Source organism: Dermacentor silvarum, chromosome 1 (assembly GCF_013339745.2).
Source record: "Dermacentor silvarum isolate Dsil-2018 chromosome 1, BIME_Dsil_1.4, whole genome shotgun sequence".
Taxonomy (NCBI): Eukaryota; Metazoa; Arthropoda; class Arachnida; order Ixodida; family Ixodidae; genus Dermacentor; species Dermacentor silvarum.
In genome coordinates this window covers 160,843,223-160,867,742 of record NC_051154.1, presented here as the reverse complement: position 1 = coordinate 160,867,742, position 24,520 = coordinate 160,843,223, and the positions used below count along the sequence as shown (strand labels likewise).

At 46.4% G+C, this 24,520-nt stretch overlaps 2 protein-coding genes across 4 annotated transcripts in view; one reads left to right on the top strand and one right to left on the bottom strand.

Annotated features, from left to right (window-relative positions):
- The window catches only part of LOC119432753 (uncharacterized), a gene marked incomplete at its 5' end in the record, with an annotated part of 185,237 nt that extends 171,878 nt beyond the window's left edge, over window positions 1–13,359 (top strand). Inside the window, one exon of the mRNA XM_049672246.1 lies at window positions 12,562–13,359. Within this exon, the coding sequence (XP_049528203.1) occupies window positions 12,562–12,966 (405 nt within the window). The remainder of the gene's footprint in view (window positions 1–12,561) is intronic.
- LOC119436305 (tachykinin-like peptides receptor 99D) overlaps window positions 1–24,520 on the bottom strand; it is a 729,947-nt gene that overhangs the window by 112,458 nt on the left and 592,969 nt on the right. The gene's annotated exons all lie outside the window — the stretch shown is intronic.

Below are 24,520 nucleotides of genomic sequence, written 5' to 3'. Positions count from 1 at the left end.
GCGGTGAACGGGCGAGCGTGGTTGCGCTTCTCGGCGCTGTAGCAGACACCCGGGAAAGGAAGCTGTCGAAAAGAGGTGTGCAGTGATTCGCCGTAAGAATGTAGCCTCAACTACAGATGCATGATGTGCGATCTTGCTCTCAGTCGACCGCCCTTCTTTCACTCCTTGTTGTCTAATCCGAGCTTTGCTTCCTCATTTTTCCCACATGACTCCGTAAGTTAAATGTGCTGCCAGTTCGGTTGCACCCTTACCTTAGCGTAAGAACGTTTTGGCTAAGACATTGCGCACGAACAGCGCAGCTTAGTGAATTCCGCCCCTGTAGTAAACGTGTGGTATGCTATATTTTTTGTCTTCTTGCTTAATACTTAATTTAAATGGACACTAAAGAGAAACACTGCGTCAGTGGTAAAGTGTACTATCAAAGCTCTATTTTCGTTAATTTCCCGCTAAGTGGTTCATTATTACGAGAGAAAATGAAGGTCAAAGTTAATTTTTTTTTTTAGATTTCGCGCCTGAACTCCAGCGCCGGCACGTCCAGTGGGATGTCACGGATTTCAAACTATTTTCTTGTATTTGGGCTATTGTGTCGCACTAAATGTCATAGAAACTTGCTAACTTCAGTCTTGGGCTCTTCTAAAGTACAACGCAGTCCATCTGTACTGATAACCCCGCGCAGACGCCTTCAATATCCGTGACATCACGGCGAGATGGTGCGAGAACTTGATGACGGCGTCGCCATCTGCCTTTTAACAACCCTTTAGCTGAGTTCTTTGGGGCTTTTCTCAAGTTTGTACTTTGGCTACCACAATAATAGTCCTTACGCTATCCTCGATATAATCAAGACGACGTCAGCGCCATGCAGTAAACATGAGAAGAAGCCGAGCGCTGCAGACGAGGAATACTATCGAAGACAAAGCAGACGCGCTGAATCATTGTAATTACATGTACAAGACGGAAACAATGTGCCACGAAATCAACCAATCTGCATCTACATTAATTTAGGATTGCCTCTGTGAATGGGAAGACTACGTGCTGGAACACGAAGAAGGAGCGGACGCCCGTTCTAAGCAGTACACAGATATTGAGCGGGTGCTAGCCAGTCATGGCAGCTGCTGGCGCGATCGCGCTCTCCAGGATCGGTTTTCTCCACAGGTGTAGCATTAGCAGTGCGTCTGAGATGTAGAATTCCGGACAGCCAATCTGTTGGTCGTAAGTGCGAATCCTCGCGTATGAGAATTCTCCTTTGTTTTATGTCTTTGTTTGGCGAAAATAGTTCTGGCATTCCAGTAACGAACGGCGGCTGAAATTGGCAGACATCAAAACAACTGGGGGAATGAGCCCATAACAGCTATCGCTGCAATATTAACTCATGTCCGCTGACCCTGTACGCCGGCTTATTTAGTGCTCAGTGTACTACTTCTAAGGCTATACCAGTCTGCGCCGCTACGGCAAATACTGTGAGAGACGAAATTCTTGCATACGTCACACCGGCACCCCCTTAAATATTTAGAGATTCTAGAGCACACGCAAACCATTTTTTTGCGGTTCAGTTACATTTCCTGGCCTCGGTGGTGTCCATCCTAGAGTCGTAGTTTGGAGCGCCCTCTATATGCACATTAAGAGGCAGAGAGCCGTTTCACTCTGACTCCCTAGTTAAATGCGAAGTGAGCGGCCGGCACACGCAAAATTTCGAGTCCAGTGAAGAAATAGCGGCGCTTAAAACCACCTCGTGCACCACGGTTCGGTGCTCTCTGCGGAACCGTGGAAGAGCACCGTAATTTCAACTAGAAGGATGCCGGCTCTACTCGCATCGGGGTACTTGAAGTGCAGCGTTTTTTTCACTTACGTAAACTATGCAATAGACACTGGCAATAGAGATTAACAAAGAAAACAGTTATGCTGAAACCTGTCAGGGATACCGCATGCAAGTTGAACGCATTTTTCTTCTTTCTTTAACGACTGGCTAGTGCGCGTACAGACGTGAGCAGCCTTGTCTAGAACGCGGTATGGGCGGCTTCCGGGGTGCTTCGGAGCCAGCCAGCGACGCCTAACGGTAGTTGCTGGGCCCAAACGTGTTCAGCACCCACCGGTAGACGACGGACCCAGCAGCTAGCGTTAGACCTCGCTGGCTGGCTCCGAAGCGCCCCGGAAGCCGCCCAAACCGCGTTCTAGACAAGGCTGCTCACCTCTGTACATTGCTTAACAGTGAGTCCTTAACGAAACAAAAAATTTGTTTATGTGGCCGGAAAAGCTGACCAGTACTAGCTATGTTGCTCCGTTTCATGTGCAGTATGCGCCAAATGGAAGAAGAATCACGGATCTTCAATCCTCATTCTTACTTCTTATAACGTCAACAACTGGCGTAACTGCTGAGAGCAGTTATGAGAAATATCCTTTGTTCCCCGTCTTCACTGAAACTTTACTATTCTTATGATCTATACCTGCTATATACCTGTCTTCTCAATAAGCATCTACATCCTTCAACGGTTGAGCAGCTATTTGGCGCAACGTTTCTTGTGCTGCCATGTTCCGAAATACAAGCTACGTTCCACAGTTACTTCTGAGAGTGCGAGGAGTTAAGCGTGCCGCACGTATACAGACAACAAATTAACATGAAAAATACTGATAAAGGTAAGCCAAGTATGTCGCTTTGTACGCAGCTCTCACTTGTTTTATTGCATTCACTAAAGTAAATATTTGTTTATAAGCTGTAATCTATCCTCCTAAGACCACTTGTACAATACATTGCACATTACCTTCCACATTTTTTTCGACATTCACTATGAGGTGATTACGCAATATATTCATTTTGGGTATGAAGTACGGTGTATGTGTAACTGCAAAGAAGTGGTTCATTCATTTTTCTTGTCAACCGCTTTCGAGAAATTTGACTCTCAGTTGATCTAGACCCCTGTGTCGTCCCAGACGGCCGAAAGCAACCTTGAGGTGGGTTTCGAAATCACTGATATTGCGGGAAAATACCATACGCGGCAGCAACATAGCAATGTACAACACCTAGTTCTATCTTCATATCTGCGCTTAAGCAATAAAATGCAGTTTTTATGATAGAAAACACGAGGAGATGTTGGAGATAGCTATTTTTTTACGTACATGGAGCCGCAGCTTTTGGCATCTAACCACGGTAATTAAATTTTAAAAGTTGTTTTTCAATCTGATAACATGACAGCAGACAATAAAAAACCACCTTGAAGAGCGATTACATCCCATAACTTCGTTCGAGTCTGAGGAGGATATACAAAACGCTCAAATTAACGTATACAAGTGCCAACATGAAAAAAAAAAAAGAAAAGACAACAGGCGCACGAAACCGAACTGCACACTACTGTAGGCTAGACGATGTTTTCCATGACAGTGGTCTGTCCGTGCGCAAATTTCTGAATTAACTTATCTCAATACGTTATACGGAAGCTAAAACTGCCTTCGTGAGTCTTATTTTTAAAACTACCTTTCAGATCTTGATTACACCGACACATGTGCTAAATACAACAACGGAGCATATGGAATCTGCAGTAGATTTCGCTGACTGTCCAAAAAAATGCTGCTGCGCTTACAAACAGGAGACGCGGGATACCGACTTGCACTGAGCAGCGCTGTACGCAGAGTTAAAGAATCTTGAAAACAGCGGTTGAAGAGTTACGAATATGAAGCCTTTTAAAATTTCGCCACTCTAACATTAATCATCCTAACACCTTTCAACAACAAACTTGTTTGACCAGTGACAGCGACTAATTCTATAAGTGCAATAACAAATGCGAAATATGGAAGCCAGCCTGGTATATCCGGCCCTTGAATGTCGTTCAGAGTGGCAGCAAGGGCATTTATACCTATTTTCCCTAGTTTATACCTAGTTCCTATCCAAAGTACAAAGTACTTGGAGAATGTGCTGACGCACTGCGCATGTAAAAAAAAATTAAAAAGAAAAAGAATGAGAAGTGTTGCCGGAAATTGAAAAAGCAATAAGCTAATTTTCTTACCGCCCATATTCCGAATATAGTTACACACAGACCAAGAGCCGCGGGACGAAAGAAACGAACTGTGGCGTAAAGTGAAGGTGTCGGCAAATCTTAAAGGCGTGAAAGACGAGCAAAACAAGACAGCCTATAAACGAAATCCCGGTACGTCTTTGCTTTCTTCCTAATCCTTTCAGGGCACGAGAGAAGAAATTCTAAAGCCGTTTGCACCCTCTCTCTCTCTCTAGTGTCTCTATTCTCTAGTGTCTGCCGCTTGGGATCCCGGCTTTGTCAACGTTACGTTCCACCTGACAGGGGAGAAAAGAGCGGCCAGACCAATACCGACAAACAGGACCAAGAAAGGCACCAGCGTTCGGCGGAAAGTACTCGCCTTCTAAGCAAAAAAAAAAAAAAAAAGTGCACGTCTATTCCTCTGTATCCTGCCCAAGAAAAGAAGAGGCCAAGAAAAATTTGGGGGATGCAGAGAAGGGGAGCACGCGAACAGAGTCGGAAGCTCACAAAAGAGTTCTGGGGTATTTGAGAATTTTAAGGTATAAGCACAAGTCCTTCAGGCGAATTCTCGCCTCGCAGCCTGAGAGAGGGAAACAGAGAGCGGTGCGAAAAAGCGAAATAGGTTTCCCGCAATGCATGCGTGCCCTTCGTCTATCTCGCCTTTTGGAAAAGCTCAGCTTCGGCGTGTTGCACACTCGTGGAAATTGTGCGCGACCCGTTACACGCGTGCATTCGCCCCCTTTCACGTCATTCATAGAGGGTGCCAAAATATCGAAGTGAATGGGCTCTCTGAGACACCTGGCAAACTTCATTCGTGCAAGCGACAGCGGGAGTTGCCTGGTGAAATTAAAGAATCTGTAGGTACCTGTAGTGAGCTCTATGCATAAACGTATGTGCAGAAGCGAGATTTCAAATTCCCTTTCGACAATAACCCGTAGTTGCTGTGTTGCATGGTAACGAGAACGTTCTTGGATGTATAGAAATGCTGCTAAAAAGCGAGCCGGTCCGGGTTTTCTCCTCGGCGCGGTGTTGCCGATGGTGCAGCTGTTGCCCGGCGGCCGTTGAAAAACAGCATTGCGCCCTTCTTAAACGAAGCGGAGCATTTCCTTAGCTTCAAACACGACCAAGTATTAAGAACCACGAGGCAAGATTTATTGCAGATTTTTGTTGTGCTGCTCTGCTTCGTTTGAAGATCATAGCTCATCAATTGAGTGACAAATATAATTAGTAAAGCGCCTAAAACAGCCGCAGAGTTATTTAAATAAGTCGCAGCAGCCGTAACTGTTGCAAAACTACACATGACGTTGGGCAAGAAAATATTTTGTGGTATACAGCGCCAGGGAGCGATGTCTTCGACACGAGCTTCAAGTTTGCTTTAGCTATTGTATGAATTCCAACTTCCCGCCTGTAATGTTCGCCGGAACGCACAGAATGCCCTGCAGTAATTGCTGGAGACCGACGAGCGAGAAAGTTACTAGGGTTCTGAACGTCAATTTTTTTTCATCTCATAATGTTATGCATGCTTATATGATACAATACCATTTCTTTATCAAGCTAATTGTCACAAGGCATATATTATGATACAGTACTCAGCATGCTGTGTTATAGTACTCAACATGTGTGATTCGGTGGCACTGAGTGACGTCACGCACGTCGGTGGGGCGAATCAGAAACGCGCTCCGTCGTGTGAATCCAGCTTAACTGTGCGTTTGGAAGGAGTACTAAAGCCCGAGCCATGTCAGGCTTGTACGGGCTACATATTCTATCATATCGACACTCGAAATTGGAAACCTAACGGCTAAGTTTTCAGAATCCGGCGGGCACCTCGTCTTGTTGGCCTCAAATACTATGTGAATAGGAACTTTCCTACATAGACTTCACTTCAAAGATATAGTTATTTGAGACATCGTTACTGTCTACTGCTTTGAGGAGCATGTATTGCGCACTTCGATGTCAATCGTGAAGCTATCTTTGTCGTAACAGATTGCCACACGTACCATGCGGTCTGCCGCCGACATCAGGTATCAGATGGACAACATGACAAGGCCTCCATTATGTGCTCGTGTAGAGAGAGAGACAGAGAAATAGAAGAGAGGAAAGGCAGGGAGGTTAACCAGACGCACGTCAGGTTTGCTGCCCTGCATTGGGGGGAAGGGGGTATATGGATGAAAAGAGAGAGTAAGGAGATAGAAAGAGCGCAGTTTCGCGCACATTTGAAGCTTCGCACCATGTCTACACTTGATCGCCAAGACCTGTCGACGTGAGGTATCGTAACAGCACTTTCGTGGCTTTCTGTGCCATCGACGCATACGGCCATGGTCCAAGGATCTTAATTTCCGAAAATGGTCTAGAGTCCAGCCGGTTCAATGCTGTCCAGAGAGCTTCACGCTCGACGTCGAACTGGGGACATAGACATAATGCATGTTCAATAGTTTCTCTGGTTCCACAGGAGTCGCACATGGGCGTATCCCCCATTCCAATGTGGAAAGAGTAGGCCTTTGTAAATTCCACCCCGAGCCAGAGGCGGCACAGTACCTGGGCATTCTCAGTACCTGGGCATTCGACGACAGTTTTTTCTTCAGGTACGTACAATGAGGGCTCCAGGAAAGATTGCGTTCGATAATTACACCTAAGGATCGATGGTTCTTTCCGTAGGAAATAGTCTGTCCATTAATAGAGACTGAGTATGTTGTCATAGGTTTACGTGTGAATGCAATCAATGCACATTTCTCGGTTGGTACAGTCAAGCCTTGTGCTTGAAGATATGCTGATGTCAAAGTTGCTGCCCCCTGCAAGCGCGCCCGCACCTGAAGGCGAGTAACTGCAGAAGTCCAAAGGCAAATGTCATCTGCGTATATCGAGAGGCAGATTGCTCGTCCAATGAGTGTCACATTGAACAACGTCGGACTCAATACTCCTCCCTGAGGCATGCCGAAGTACGTATAATGTTCAGCTGTGGAGCCATCTTCTGTATGCACAAAAAACTACCGGCGAGTTATATAGTCGGATAACCAACGAAGCATGCGGCGCCTATTCCAATAGTCTCCAGGGAGGTGCTCCAACGCACAATCTCCCAACTCACACACCTCGTAAGGAGAGTAGCCAATCGACGCAGTGGTCTCAAGGAGCAAGACACCCTGAGAGTCGTTCAAGCTCTACTGACCAGCAGAATAACGTACGCAACCCCGTACCTGGCTCTCAAGAATTGCGAAGTCGACAAGCTCAATGTCATCATCCGCAAAGCTACGAAGCTCGCCATGGGTCTACCACCTGTGACATCTACCACCCGACTTCTCAAAATGGGTGCTCATAACACCTGGCAAGAGCTGGTGGAAGCACAGAAAACCAACCAACTCGAGAGGCTGAAGCTCCCGCCGACGGGCAGATCGCTTCTTGCGCGCCTCGGCTACGGAGAACGCTACATCTCCGACGCGGACCGCAAGGTCAAGATACCGCCATGCTTAAGAGAATCCCTGAGCATCGACAAACTACCGCGCAACATGCATCCCGAGCATCATCGGGGACGCCGGCTCGCTCGAGTCGACGCCATCCGAAGACGCCACAAGCACGATCCAGATGCTCGCTACGTAGATGCGTCCAAATACCCGGGAAAAACCGCTTACGCCCTGAGTGTGGTTGACTCGAGAAGCAAAGAACTGGCATCCGCCACAGTCAGGGTGTGGAACTCGGAGACAGCGAAAGAAGCGGCGATCGCCCTCGCCACCACCACGAGCACGAACGCGGTCGCAGTCTTCACGGACTCCCAATCCGCAGTACGCAATTACACGAGAGGCCGAATATCGTTGGAAGCAGTCAAAATTCTGAAGAACAGAAGCACTCCGCTCCCTTACACCTGCGTCACGTGGGTACCAGGGCACGAGGGGCTCGAGGGAAACGAAGCGGCACACGCCGCGGCCCGCGACCACGTCAACCGGGCCTCTCTCGCCGCCTCGCGAGACCCCGACCGCCTGGTGACGCAGCGGAAACGGAGACAATACCCCCCACGTATAACGCCATCCTCCAACACTACCGACTGGGACGCAGGGTGTACCCGCCACCTCATCCAAAACTGACGAAAGAGGAAAGCACCGCATTCCGAAGACTGCAGAGCAATACGTACACCCACGGGATCGTCATGCATCGCATCCACCCGACACTACACACATACAACTGCCCGATCTGCGCCGTGCCGGACACTCTGGCTCATTTGCTACTAGAGTGCCCGTGGCGCCATGAAGACGCCGTTACCAAACATACAACGTCCGAAGACGTGAACCTCCTCGCCGAGACGTGGGAGGCCAAGATCTCTCCCCCCCCCCCCCCCCCCGGCCCTGGACGAACAACGACGTCTTGTCGCCAGAGCCCGGGATGCTATCGCGGCCAGAGGATTTCTGGAATGAGGGACCCTCCCACCTAGAGTGATCCACAGCTCAAACGCTCGGGAACACCGTCTCGAAAATTAAAGTTTATATCATCATCATCATCATCATCATCATCATCATCATCATCATCATCATCATCATCATCATCCAGGGAGGTGACAATGGCATCATGTGCAACGTTGTCATACGGGCTATTCAGAAGGGTTCATCAGCTGTACAACTAGAGAAAGAGTGCAATAATATACTCTGATGACTAACAAATCCGTTAATACAACCTAAAACCTCATTTGACCGTCTTCTTTCACTTGGCGGTGCAGTTATAGGTTGTGGCGTGTTCATTAGCTGACTTAAAGCTGCAATATTTGGCTCTATAAAAGCCATCGACGAGAAAATATGTTAACAAGTACACATCGGACTAAAGTAGTTCTAAATATTTCAATGAGGCGAAATGGGGGAGGGGGTACCCACAAAAACAGCCTGTGTATCGTGCATTTGTTGCGCATTAAAGCACCCCAGGTGTTCAAATTTATTCCGGAGTCCCCTACTTCCGCGTGCCTCATAATTATATAGTGCTTTTGGCACACAAAAACCCTACAACGGAACATTAAAATAAAGTAGAAACATACAAATTTACGACTCTTTGCTTATGTTTTCCTATGAAAGCCCATAGGCTGGTGAGCACAGTATTGAAAGTTGTGATAGCTATAAAAGGACGATGCTGCTTACCGAAATTCCAGCGTGATATAGTAATTACTTCCAAATGCCACCTTAAAACGTTAATTATAGCAATTAATGAATAATCAAAATTTGGCCTTGTTATTTGCGCTTTCAACAGCCGTCGGAATCCAATTATGCAGATCGCGCAGCGGCTGTGGCTCCGTAAAAATAATGTGCGGAATAAAAACATTCAGTTTGCAGACGAAGGATGTATCTCCATAACAGGGCACCGCGGATTGGGCCAATTGAATGGCTTTAATTTCCGTTTACCATGGAGCATTGCTTTATGAATTTTTGTACTATTTATTTCACCTTGAAGTTAAGTTCGGATGGCATGCTAAACGTTTCCAAACCTACCGAAACTCAACGGTATCTTGGTCTTTAGCTTCACCTTCACTTACCTTGAATTCACAGGCATATTGAATACGCACACATCCGAGCTCGCCTTCACGAGAAATTCAGTTTCCTTCAGAATCGGGGAATTTCGTCACTTACTGAGTTGAAGCTGATTTTCTGCCTGTTTTGTTTTGGACATTAAGATATCGTATATGACGATGTGCATAATTCACCAGCCACCACTTAGTCTCAATTCCCCCAGAGGACAAAGCGCTGTTTTATCGTTATTGTTGAGATCGGTTGTTTCGTTTTAACGCTGCTAGGCCTAGAGGGACGCCATCGAGGCAATAAAGTGTGTCGAATTCCACTTAGCAGATGGCGCCAAACGTTTATCGTTGATGAACACTGTACAGTGCTGTCGCGCCATCTGTTAGACGGAATGCGACATGCTTTTTGTCTAATTTAATATGCGTCGGGGGCGTTCTTCATCGTTCGACATGTACATTGTGCATTTTGCTGCATTATTTAGCGTACGCTGCGTAGTGCTGTGGCGCCATCTGCTAGGTGTGATTCAACACACTTTCCCTCCTCGATGCCGTCCCTCTAGGCTGAGCAGCGTCAAAACAAGCAACCTATCTCAATATTACCGATAAAATATCGCTTAGACATTGTCGTCAGCGTGAGCCGATACCAAGCGATGGCTGATGCTGTTATTTCTTTCGTGCTGTATACGACAGAGAGAAAGTAACACGGATGAATTAGGATCGAAGTGGCCAGCCTGGGCACTGGCATGTTGTTACGCATGTCACGGTAACCCTTATCGGAGCCCGGCAAACTCCGCGCATACGAAGTCGTGACAGCTGGTATCGGTAACGGTAAGACGGTAGCGTTATGTTAAAGCCCTCTACAGTCATGCGTGCGTTCGTCTCGTCTCTGAGGGCAATAAAGTGGGAGAGCATTGGAAGCAACCTGTACTTAGTAGTCCCTTACACGCAAGGCCTCCAGACACAAAATGACCAGATTGAAGCGCCCTTCTGTCCACGCTGAGCTGTTTTCGTATGGTATATTTTCTCGAAATCGCATGATGGCGGCGCGGTATCGCTTTCCCACCAGATCGGGAACGCCTACGCAAGGTTTCCTGCACGGACTGGAGGACATACACTATATGGAGCGCAAAAAGGTGTCTTAACTCAGCAACGTGTCCACGCGAATGCTTCAGCACCCGCGCGTATGTATAAATAAAGATTGAAAGTATGTACACGAGCGCAAAGTGATCGAGAAAGAAAAAAAAAATGATAGGAAGAGCCAACAAATGCGGGCTACATAGGCAGCTTCCTTTCTGTGCGCAGGGACAAGGAGGCTACTATTATTACCCTCAAAGGCGTGTCCGAAAATAGACGTCTTCAGAGTGCGAGTTTAGCAGTAGAACAACCAGTTGTGACTGTTGTTTCAGGCCGCCCGTGTCGCCGTCGCCGCTCCCGCCCAATGAATGCAGGAGGAGGACGGCGCGGCAGCCGAGCGTCGCGGCTTCCTGAGGGGTCCCGGGAGAGCGAGGTGTTCTGCTTTGAATTAGTCTCGAATACCCGCCTTACGTAATCAGACGCGGCAATCAAATGGCGTACACTTTGTTTGTGCAAGTAAATGCCGCGAATTTTCCACTCCCCGCCGCCTCCCGCACCGCCCCCTTTCAGGCTTCTTTCCTTCTCTTTGATTCTATTTTTTTTTGTCCGCCGGTGTAGCCGACTGCGTCCGGCGAGAAATGCGCGAGCAAAACCTTGTCAAAAAAAAAAAAAAAAAAAAAAAGCGGCGGCTTAATTGTCGTACCCGATAAAGCGACAGCTCGCTGCGTTCATCGCGCGGGAATTCTAAATGCTCTTCCCAGCCCAAAATGGGGCGGGTGCGGCTTCGTGAAGCGGAAACGCGGCGAAGAGAGAGCAAGTGTATGTTGGTCAAAGTAGAGAGGGGTGGCCACTCCGGCTGACCAATTGTCTTGATGCGACGGGAGGCAGATTGCGTCGACTATATAAGCAACTCCGGGCACCCAGTGAAACACAAGTCACTCGTCCGACTACAAACAACTTCCTGCCAAGCCATGAACAGCCTGGTGAGTGCTGGGATGCTATAGCCATAGCGGGATTTTCGGAGTCACACGTTAAGCCGCGCCTAATCTGTGGCAACGATGGTGGCCGCTTCGAAGAGCGATTTTGCCGGCCTTGCTCAAAGTGATGCTGTCAGGATTTCGTAGTAATGTATGTGGGTGGCTTTGTGTTGCATTGATTTGTCCGCGTGTGCAGTGCGTTGTGTTGTACTTTGTGTTCGTGCTGGTGCCATGCTATAGTAAATGATGAAAACTTCCAAGAACTTGCAGCTTCCCGTAGTTATTTCATGCGTAACTATATTTCATACAATATTTCAGCAGCACAGTTTCCACCTAAAGCCTAATAAACAGCTTCACCCACGTATTGAAGATTCAGGGCAAATCACTGAGCAAGGGGAGTTTCCCGCTCACTGATAAGCCTCAAAACAGCTTCTCGAAAGTCTCGAGTACATTGACGCAGTACTTTAACATTAACTAGCAAATAGTCTTTATAGTGCAGGGCGTATTACAGTCTCGACAGAACTGCGCATTGTGTAAATGTCAGTGCTACTATTATAGGGGGCGGTGGTTCGACTAGAGGTGGTCTAATTACTAGTCATATATTAATTAGACTTTTTCTTTTGCTGAAAGAGAAAAAAGAGAAGGAAACTGAAGGTGGTATTTATATATCCCCCAAATTGTTGTTTGAATCTGCTTAGAATCTTAGGAATATTTGTTTAGTTAAAATTTCTCAAGATTAGTGGACTCGTTTCATTACACGTCCTGGTGCTTTTGTCTTGGCAGTTGCGGTACCTAAGCAGTAAGCAGCACCTTTGCGTTCGCTTGCTAGAGGTGCATCCGGCATTAGCAGCCGAAAACATATGAAATAACGAGCAGTTAAACGAGAGCGTAAACTTCAAACTGCGAGAATGCAGGCGAGTGCACGCAATTTCATTAAGGCAAACAATCAAGAGGGCACCACGTAATTTTCAAATGATTTCCTAACATAAGTAACCTGCCCACAAAAGTGCAAAAACATTACATATTTTTGTCGTCGATTTTGCAGCTCATTGCCCTTTTCGTCTGCGGCTTTGCCGGAACGTGCATTGCTGGCCTTGTTGGCGGATACGGCGGCGGATACGGCGGTGGCTTCGGCGGTGGCTTCGGTGGGGGATACGGAGGTGGTCTCGGTCATGGACTGGGCCTTGTAAAGACTGTTCCTGGGCCATCCTTCCTAGTCAAAACTGTGCATAACGTGAACCGCGTGAGCCAAGGCGCTACCCTATACGGTCGCCACGGCGGCGGATACGGCGGTGGATACGGCGGTGGATACGGCGGTGGATACGGCGGTGGATACGGCGGTGGATACGGCGGCGGTGTCGGACTCGGCGGAGGCTACGGCGGTGCCCTTGTCGGCGGCTATGGAGGTGGTTACGGTGGTGGCTATGCCAAGGTGGCCGTCAAGGGATAGGACACTTTAGCAGATAAAAGAAGTGGAGGGTATTCATAGAAGCACTCAGGCTACATCTGGATACAGCGTCCATAGTGTCTGTCAGCAGCGTCGAGCCCAGCGACAGTGAAGCTAAAAACGTGCAATTTATGTCCGCACGTCTGTCGGAAGTGTACAGAAAAGTAGACTTCGTCTAGTGTAGCCCAGTGGGAAAGGCCATGTGTGACGAAAGGACAAGACATTTTTGCTGCTGAAGCCATAACCGATTCAGTGACATCCGAGAGCACTGCGCCAACGGCTTGATCAATTCCGAGAGGCGCCAGCTGACATCGAGTGTGACTGATGAGAGTGAATGTTGCGACATTGTCTCGTGCTTGCGTCGTGTGCTCCGAATATCTTGTTTCACAGAATAATAAAAAAATGATGTGACCAAGAACGATGTGCATAGCGTTTGTCTGTTCCTTTTCCGTAATCAACCTTACCCTATCGAGACCAACAAGAAAAAAACAACAACAACGAAATGAACAAAACAGAAACAACACAAAACAACAAAAGAAATTGCATTAACAGAGAGAAACGCATACATGAATGCACAGTCTTTATTCATAGATACGATCCGGATGATTCACCGAAGGGACTGCGTAACGCTAACATAAATACAGTAATATGACCAACATAAGCAATTATTTCGCCTTGCGGGGATTGCTCTAAGACCACGCTATAATAGGAATAGCATTCAACAAACGTAGCGACACACCGTATTGCTGAAGACACCTTTATTTACCATCTGTAGTGGTCATTCTGAGATTTCCATTGTTCCGGGTTCGTTACTAGTTGCACTTACGAGAGGTCTGCTCTTTTAGCTCGACGCCTTTCGACGCTTCTCTCAGCGTCCTCAAAGCTTCTCTCAACGCGTCCTCCTGATCGCAGCCATTTTTTGTCCTAATGGCACTGTAGAATTGGGGTTCAGCATATCTGACTTCGAATGAACTACGGCGCGGTTGCAAGCAGCTTCTTTTTCAGGAATAAAACATTTATTTTCGTTGTCGGATAGAAGAGCGCGCGGTCTCACTTTTATTAGTGAATTGTCGCACGATTAAAGCTGGTAAGGACGTTATTACGGATTTCTATAGGCGTGTGTCCGTGGTCTAATGGGTGGATCATCGGGCTGCTGAGCGGCGGGAACCAGGTTTGAAACCAACTGTTGGATAAATAATTACCTTTTTTTGTTTCGCGAGCGAGCGAGGTTTCAGGGGTATAGATAATAGATAGTAGCATCACGCCAAAGTGGAGAAAGTGCCGTTAAAATTAGGTGTTTGTTGTAAGTCAGCGGTTAGTCCTCGTCTATTGATTTACTGCGCCTATTGACCCTTTTCGCGGAGCAGTTTGTTTTAGAGAAACGAGATGGCGCTCACGGTGGCGCGCCATACCTCTCCTCAGCGCCCGCGCACGAATACGAAACCATTACCGCTTTTGCCTTGCTCCTGTGCGATCAGCTGTCTGAAATGCAACTGAGTTTTCCCTAACACACTCTGCTCCAATCATGCTAGATTGAATCATGTGGATTGAAGACGTGTGCAGTAGTTGGCTGCAAAAATAGTGACTGGCATGTTAAGAAATAGAATGAATCTGTGTGGCCAAGTTCGCGGACCACTGCTGCAACTGTCCGAACATGTTACCGACACTTCGTGATGTACGGCTTTTCTCGAGGATACAGAAATTTGCTCATCCGCCAGCCTTGCTAACCTTCAAAGAAAGGGCTTCATCCCCAGAACGTCGGCAAGAGTGAGTACCAGTCGTCAAACAATGACAAAGGGAGTAGCGCCGCTTCCTGTCATAGTAAGTTTCGCGCACGTTATCTATACACACCTGTCCCATGGCAGGAAAACTTACGCCCACTCTATCGCCGAAGTATCAAGAATAAGTTAATGGGCGCACACTTGAATATATGCGCACTCTATACGCACAATAAATGACGGACTACACCTATGGTGCACGAATGGTCGAAGCTGAATGTTTCGTGACGGTCCACAAGAGTAAGCGAGTTACTAGCTGTAATATATATATATATTTGCTACAAGGTATTACAATGTACTAAACAGCTACGTTTCAAGCCTTGTGCGCAGCAAGAACAAATCTATCGGAACAGAGCACACCCGCGAGCGATAAGGCAGAAAATAATCAGATAGTGGCCGCACTGAGGAACTTCACTGAGTCAGAAACTGACAAGCTACTGCTTCAAAATATTTGCCGAATAAAGAACAAAGAGCAATACACTAATCCTGACTGAATTCATAATCGGAAAGCTTGGATAGCTTGGAATACATATTTAGCCCCGCTTTTATAGAACAAGCACCATATACGCAGCTTGCGCCGTTTGGACATAGCTTAATCAGCTCCGAAAGCGCCTTTGCACGTTCTCTGAAGCTGTGATCAAAGCTTCGTGTCGTCCACCTAGTCACCATCTACGATATCTCCGAAAACAGAGGTTTTCTAAGCGCGCCAACATCATACACTTCCATTGTAAACACGGAGGCAATGGAGGCAGTTGAGGCAAGCAATGGACGCGTCACCATGTGATCAAACATGGCAGCGCCCACGGGATCGCTACGAAAAGGGTGAATATTATTGCGCGTTGTTCTGCAAAAATACTTTACCAATTGGAGTTCTTTAACCGGCACCATATGAAATGTATACGGGTGTTCTTTCATTCAGAAGCGGACGCACGCGAAACGCAAAAATGCTGAGAGGCAAACCAGAGAAACAGCTGCTTCGGCCAGAGGTGTTCCGGCCCCAGTCGTATTGGTACACGAGTTTCCAAGATCGACCCCCCCCCCCCCCCCCCTCTTCGCCTGCCTCCTCTCATTCTATGTTTTGTTGAGCCCCGCCTTGTTGAAGGGGCTCGGCAGCTTGCCAGTATAATGCTGAGCCCCTCTAGGTCGTTCCAGAAGTACGAGTTCTTTTTTCTTAGTAGAAGTGTCAAAAGTTTCAGCACTAAAGCTCTGGCTGAATGAGTGACATAAGTTTATTTACGTCCAGAGAAGACGTAAGGGGAGACCCCGTGTCTGTCCTAAATTCATGGTCACCAAGGGAACAAAGAAAACGAGAAGAAAAAAAGCAGTAAGAAAAATACAACAGACGTACGTGTGCCAGTCTGTTGGCACACGTCTGTTATCGGACTCGGCGGAGGCTACGGCGGTGCCCTTGTCGGCGGCTTATCCTATACATACGTGGGTGTACTCACCTTGCACGTCATCTTAACGTCTACAGAGGAAGAAAGTTTCGCTGTCCCCTACTAATAAAGTAACTCAAATGAACACTGTTTCACACTCTTTCTCGTGTGTTTCGGTGTTCTTTTAGAGGCAAAAGTCTTTAGACCTACGCCATGTCGCTTTGAAACCAACACCGATTGGATGTTAACTACTAAAGCTTCACTAATTATTGTTTAACAACTCAGCTTAAGGCACGCACTCACACCACGTTAGTTTGTCATTATTGAATGCCAATTACGGGTACTAAATTAAAAAAAGGTAAATCCATAGGAAGCATCCTCATCCATCGTCAACCTAGTAGGCTAAGACGAGATACCTAATTTAATGTTTCCCGAATTTTACCACTTCACAACTCAGCGAAAATGTAAGCTTCGAATAGAAACTCTTCAATCACTCTTCCGTATTTTTAACGATCCCGAAAGCTCTTAGATATCAGCGAATCGGCAGCAACAAAATGACAAAGGATCCGTTCACCCTTATCACTTCCCCAGCGCTGTTGAGCACGTTGGGTATTGATGGAAATGACGCCGTGGCCTTGCATGCGCTGTTTTACGCAACTTGGATGCTTTGTAAGTACTGAGTATACGGTAAATACCGTGTGTTTCGGAGATGACTGTCTCAGATTATTGAAAAGAGAGGATTCCAGATAAAATTATCTGTTTTGCTGACAGACATTATCAACCGCGGCGATGTCTATCAGCCAACATCGGCCATATCCGTCAATATGATTATGAATGAGCAAAGTTTAAGTAATTAACTTTTAAATAATGACTTTACAGCGAAAAATCCAATCAAACAGTATGCGAAGCGTACATTTTGCTATAGTAAACGGCTGGCTACAAAGCTTTCACCAGTTTACCCCAGTTCTTTAAAAATACAGACTAAAAATGGGCCTTGAAATGCATTGCAGTGCGCCTGAACAGTTTTGCATACGGAATTTTTATACAGGGGCGCTATAACGTAAAATTATTCCAAACTGTTTTGATTCCAATTTCTGCAATCAGCCTCCACGATTGGTCAAAACGTTTTTGGGCCACTCCCAACTTCGCCTGTCTGTCACGCGACGTCACGAAAACTGCGATAGCTGCCTACCTGATATAACGTGTACACACTGATTATGCATGATTAAACCGCACAAAAGAAAAAATAATCATTCCTGATTTGACGCCTTTTCACCATTAGCCCTATGCAATTGGTTCAATGTTTTCTGGCTACGCCCACTTCGCCTGTCTGTCACGCGACCTCACAAAACCGCGAAAACTCACCACGTGAAAGTGACGTCTGCGCGAAAAAAAAAAGCATTAATTTGCCGACCAAAACTGAAAAATTTTCTGAATAGCCACAGACTGCCCCGTTCCGAAAGGGATAGAAGATGGCTGCGCGCCGATCGCTCAGGCCCTCGCTACTCGCACCGACCGGTGAGCATGTATTTATTTGCGCATGATAAACTTTCTTGCCGGGCAGTAATACCTTATCGAGCCCTTTCGGCATGCATACGACATCGGTCTGCCAACTGTTCCTTGCTGAGGATCCGTTTTAGCGGCATTCTTATCCTTCTGTTGCACGCCGCCGCGATTTTAGACCAGCCACCGGAAGCTAAGTAAGTTGAAGCAGACCAATTGGAGAAGCCGGCACCACCCTCTTCATGCGGTTATCTATTTTCACTGTGCTGGCTCCGCCCCATCGAAACCCTCTCCACTAGACGTGCTCCTCGCCTCTTGTCAGCCAATTAGATAAGAAAAACCGCTGATTGTAGGTGACCTCCTAGGTGACCTCCTATAAACGAGGAGAATGTTTGAATGGGTTGTTCAGACAACGCTGCGGGTCACCGCCTAATGCTTGGGTCAGTGGTTACGTAAATTTGACGTCAGGAGTTTGGAATCAAAACAGTTTGGAATCATTTTACATTATGGCGCCCTAGAACGGAAGCACATTAAGTGGAACAGCTGTGCCATTTTGGTGCAGATTATGAGCACATATTTTTCCGAAACTGGTGCAATGCGGAAGGGTTTTAGCAAAATGTCTTGCTTTGATTACAGGCTGACTTAAGTATACGGGCTTTGCGGGTCACTGGGAAATCAGGTCACATTTGGCGCAAGGCGAGAACTGTCACTTCGATGGGTGCCATCATGTTTGTCAATGAAAAACTTTTGGGGTAAGCTTGGGGCAGCACGCTAGATCAAAAAAAAAAAAAAAAAAGAATAAGCACGCTCGAAGCTCACTTATCCTAAACGCAGGTAGCGTCTCGCACACGCGCAGTGACGACGACGCTGTTTATTTCGGGTTTCAAAACGTTAGGGCCCCGTATTAAAAAAATATCCATTCTAGCACGGCGATACGTTTGCAGGATAGCTGTGGAACCTCGAAGTCTGCTACAATTATAGCTTACTTGCGATACACAAGTTCATCCGTGTTATGTACAGTATAACGCATAGATGGCCCGCAGGAAGAAATTAAAAAAAAAAAAAAACAACGAACACATGACTCTGCTAACAACTAAGCTTTTCAATTTTTCTCATGTTTCCAAATCAATTATACTTCTTTTTTATTATCGTTCATAATTTTGATATTTATGGCTAGTCATTTCATTTCTCGATGTGCGGCTGGTATATGTCATGCGTTAAGGGATCAACAACCACTAAGGTTTATTGCGTGTACGTTCAAGCATGTCGCACTGAACAAGAATTTAAAAAGATATTAGCACAGCAAATAACACAAATCTACCTTAGCATTTAACCTAACAGATGGCTACCTTACGTAGTCATTATTTCATCGGTTAATATCGAATGTTTTTTGTAATTTCCCGGCAGAGCTGGTCAGAATTCCTAGCCTGCAGCGCTAGCGCGATTGCAAGCAATGGTGATCGAGCACCCACAGCGCAGGCAGTGTGCGCTAAAGTGATGTGATGTACTTTTTTCGCAAACATTGCTGTAGTACTCCCATAGTCATTTATTCAGGCATCTGCTGGGTTGTTAAACATAACATTTGCTGCAAGGCTTATCTGTAGAGTAAACCACGTCTTCTCTACATCGGAACAAAATATTGAAGTGCTCCTTGTCACATCGACGTGACTTCTACGTATATATACGAGAACACACCTTCACGCACAAAGTTTGATAATTTCACAGGAGGAAAGAACCCCAAGCCAAACAAGGGTCTATTCCTGTAAGTTATGGCTAGTGTCACAAAGTTGAGGGATAAAAAATCTGGAGGACGCTTATGCTTCGCCTTTAATAGTTGGAACGCGATAGCAATCAAAGATCACTGGCTGCTCATCAGGCTTTTTTTTCTGGTACATTCAAACTACAATCCGACGCTATCACGTCTGTAGTTTATGGTTAAGGCGTACTTTACAATTTTTCTGACGGATTTTATTTTGAGAAATTAAATTTTAGTTCACTAACGCCTTGCACCACGCGAACGGCCAGCCCGCTTGGGGCGGTTCGGGATGGTGTGGTTCGGCATGATTATTTCCGCCAACGACGCCGACGCCGGATTTTCTGCGACACGGAGCCCTTAACGCTGTCGCGTTAAGAGCTATTCCTCGATCCATAGGCGCAGACTACGGGGGGGCTCCGGGGCTCGAGCCCCCTCCAGAGTTTTCCGGGGGGGGGGGGGGGCCCCCCGGCTCCTAAAATGTCATTACCAGAGTCCTGTTACTCAAACTGTTTATGGATTCTTTTGAGTTGCCTCTACATTTTCCCTTAAAATGTTATTGTGGCTAAAAGCTAACTGCATCATTGTTGACGCGGACGTGCACGGCTTTTATTCGTAATTTTGCTTTATTTCTGAAAATCCTGGCAATAGGAAAACGAACGCATTAGAAGCACTAATGGCGGCTCCCTAATCCATATTTTTTCACCTTCAACATGTTATTTTAATTTCCAGTGTGAACACCATGTACAGACACATTATATTTCAATCTGTACACAGGACAAAATTTATGATATCTTGAAAGAGGAAGAGGTAGCCAACTAACAATTATTTCTAATGCTACGGATAGCCTATATCTATAGAATCAATATGTTGCTGTACGTTCAACTCACTACAGATTGCTTTGCGCACTTTTTTGACACTGAAAAAGACCTGCAGACTTCAGTGACCACTTCAGCAGAGTCATTTATCAACAGGTATGTGAAATACACGTGAATGATATGTGTTTCAGCATTGCTTCTCTTTCCAGTCGGAAATGGTAGCGACTCATGAAAAAAAAACTTATAATAATTTACAACATTTATTGAGGATGAAAACATCGCAACGTGCATGCAGAGGTCATAAATATATATAATTAACTTAGTAACCGAAGTGAGGCCAAGCCGTATTCACCCGAAATCAGAATCAATAGGAGTCATATGAAGCAGCACTTCTACTAGGACTCCGAAAAAAAAAAAAAACAGAGACTGCAGTTTTGCCGGAAAGGCGAAGCAGTATTAATGATAGCGAAGCATAAGACAATTACACGAAAAAGATTCTTCCCGTCTAAATCCGTGTAAGAGCCGCACCCCCAACTTGAAAGCAAATATTTTTTTTAAATATCCAACCGAGAAGAAATCGCGCTCCACTGCGAATTTTCTCGCGCAGCGTACTTTCGCGCCTCGCAACTATAAAAAAAAGTCGGTTATAACTTAAGAAGACAGGAGAGGCGCCCCGCCCTGACCACTGAAGCGCAGCAGATGATTTCCATCGCGACTAAAGAAATAGTCCCGCTGACGCGACGCGGCGCAGCTCGAAGCGCGGGCTGCCATGTCCTCTGTCGGCGAAGTCACCGGCCGTCCGGCTCATGACGTCAGTCTAGAGTGCACGCCCATTGGTGGATGCTCGTGTGCACTCGCCTTTGAGAGGCAAATGCCGCTGCCATCTAAAGTTGTACACGACTATAGATGGCGAGAGGAGCTGATCGCGGAGGTTTACGGCGGATTTCACAGTCGTAGTTGGAAAAATTAGATAAAATGGCCCGGTCCCTTGTAAGGCTCGTCAAAAATGTGGCAAAAAAGGGCGGCCCTCACACGAGTCTGTACGTTAGTTATATTGCCTATATTAATTGTAGTAACATTTACTCACTAATTCAAATAACAAACATCGTGCAATGCACGGACCATGTAAACCTGTAAATATCCCGCTGGATGACCCCAAGCAGTCGCTATCACAACGCTGACATTATAATGAACGCCGGCAGCGGGGGCGAACGGTTCGTACAGCCATGCGATTCACCGGGACTCCGAAAATTAGATTCATCATCATCATCTGCATATTCTTATGTCCACACAGGATGGCTTCTGTCAGCGATCTCCAATTACCCCTGTCTCTTAACTTAGGCTATGCGATCTGCAACACTTGGGGCGTGGAAAAACAGCTTTAGAAGGAAGACAGCGCGCATGAAGTTAGCAGCCATCCCTGCTCGCTCTTGATCATTGCAACCCCCAATGATTACCAACAATTGGATACGGCACGCGGGCCGTGTAAGCGTCAACCGCACACAGTAATTTGCAGCTGCGGCAGGGCTAGATGAGAAGACGCCTGCTCTCCTCCCCATGCGCGCATTTGATCACGTGACCTCCAACTAACCCGAATATTGAGCGCGTGGAAGATAATGTCAATCAAGCCGCCATCCTTTTCGGCTCAGTGTTACGCGCTTTTTCTCCCATCCACAGCGTATAGGTTGCTCACTCTTAAGACTTTTGGACTTTATACGGAATATCACAGCGACGACGACAGCGAAAACTTGCCTGGGGTGTCGATACATGCAATTGCAGTCTCAATAAAAGGAGAAATATAATACAGGCGTCGAGCTCGCTTCTACCGCGGCTGCGGATGTGGTAATGTGCACCGGCTACAAACACAGCATGAGCACCAATGACAAAACCAATAGTGAGCACCTCGCTTATCGGTACTTCGCCAGAACCCGTCTGACGCTGAAAAGGAAGCGTATTTTCCACCGTATAACCACCAGCGGAAACATAACACTAGGCGCGCGGTGAGACAGCGCACGCGAAGGGACCCCAGCCATCTCGGATGGCCCAAGCTTGAACTCGGCGGAGATTAACTTCAAATGAAGCGCGTGACCCACATATGTATGGCAGAGGCAGGAAAAGTAGAAGTTGAGGACCCATGTATTCTAGCTGCTAGGCAAAAGAAGACTCCACGCCGCTATCAAGAAGGTTCCTCAGCTCACGTGTTTCCACCAGCGAGTGACATGTACCGCCAGAGGTTCTATAAAGTACTTGACACAGTACTGTCTTTGTTAAACAACAGGTATCCACCTGATATGTGGCAGCATAAGTCCCACATCGAGCAGCTTGCCATAGGGAAGTTCTACGGTGATAGCGTTCTACGGTGACGACCTTGAACCAGGACGCCTGATTTTGCACTGAGATATGCTGACTGACATTTTAAGCCAGCAAAGGTCGGCATCATTGCACACATTCGAGGGGACGTCGTGCACATGTTTACGGGGGGCAAGGGCGAACACCTGCGAAACATTTTGTTGGAAATGGCCAAGCTAAAAAAATGCGTTGGCAATATTTGCGATGGCAAGTCTCGTCGACAATATCCGGGAGGTCCATTTCTTGCCTTCGGCGACTGAAAATGTACTTGCGGTCGACGACTAAACAAGCCCGTTTGAACCATCTGGAAATTTTGCACGCCCACAAGGAACTCTCCGGCAAAATCAATTTAGATAAGAGTGCCGACGACTTCATTTCCAGATCCCGAATGAACACTTTTTCAATGATGCTGAAATCATCGCATCAGACAACGAACTGATGTCTTTAATAGGAGAAAGGCACCAACTTACAAGTCAAAGCAAACCACCTGGCTTAGAAAAGAACGCAAAAACTTATACAAAAGAACGAAAATGGGGTCCATAACATCGCAAGTAGAGTGAGGGCATTTGGGTATCAAAATACGCGTGGTTGCGTTATTTGTAAAGCTCCCTAGTCTATCTGTGCATTTTCCTTATTAATTTTTATTCGTCGTATGCTGCATTTGCCTCTCAATAACACAATTCACATTGTTCCTATATTTGCTATAGAGTCCTTTCACGCTTTTGAGATATCGCTGTCTTATTTATTTATTTGTTAAATGTTTATTTATTTGGGCACCTGATGACTTTACTCTATAATCCTTTGTTCTGCCTCCGGAAAATAATTGAAACCAGTGGCATAAGGCATGCTTTGAGATGTAATGAAACTATGGCGTTATGGAATCACATTATACTTATGCTAATAATTCTAGTCATAAGTTGTGTTCAAAAATTGTTAGATATTGTTTAATGTTTATATATGTTATGTCTTATCTTCTCAATAACTGACCCTTCGTCAGGAAAAGATTTCTTGATTGTATCTTTTGTATGAAATATGTTACAAGGCGTTACACTGCTTTTTCACAGATGTACGTGTACTTGTGCGACTTAATACGCACAAAACACATGTATCTCCCTAACGTGTTTAACTGAATCCGCTTGTCGCATGGCTCAACCAAGAGACGCCAGTCTCTTGGCGGTGCGAGGGGACTCAGGCTGTAAAACTGAATTGTCGCCTACTGTGAGGTCTTGTAAATACTCATATAAGCTCGCCACTGCAGTGAACAATCTTTCGAGGTCACAAGAACTTTACAGTGTAACTGCTATGAAAGGTTATATATATGCATACATGGGTGGGGTTCAGAAAGATCGTCAGCCCCCCCCCCCCCCCCCCCCCCGGAAAAATTAAAACTTTCCGCCTATGCCTCGATCCTTGCCTTTCTTCGTGTGGCTATCACAATCACGACAATTTTCTATAGAACTATACAACATGTTGCCAGCCACAGTCGGCACATCTGATGGGGTGTTTTGAAACTCTGGGCTCATGTTCGCAAAAAGCTCTTACACTAGAATCGTTCCTAAGAGAAAATTCCAGCCAATTCTGATGCTGGACATATTATTAGAGAAGGCGGCCAGACAATGGCAAGGAGCGCTTACAAACGAAAAGTTTCGTGAATTCGGCCCCTGGGGAACAACGCCTCAGCTCAACATTTTTAGAGTGAACCAGTGAATAAAGAGCTGGCACATTTTGCACGAGCTTGTAAACGTCATCAGGGATGACTGTTAGACATATTAACGGCCATACACATAAAAAAAGAAAAAAAAAGAGACAGTGACATTTATTTTTATGGGAGCCCGCCGTGGTGGTGTAGAGGCTTTGCAAAGCACTGCTAAGCTCGAGAGCGCGGGTTCGAATCCCGGGCACGGCGGCTGCATTTTGGTGAGGGCGAAATGCAAGAACGCCCGTGTACCGAGCATTTGGTGCACGTTAAAGGTGGTCAAA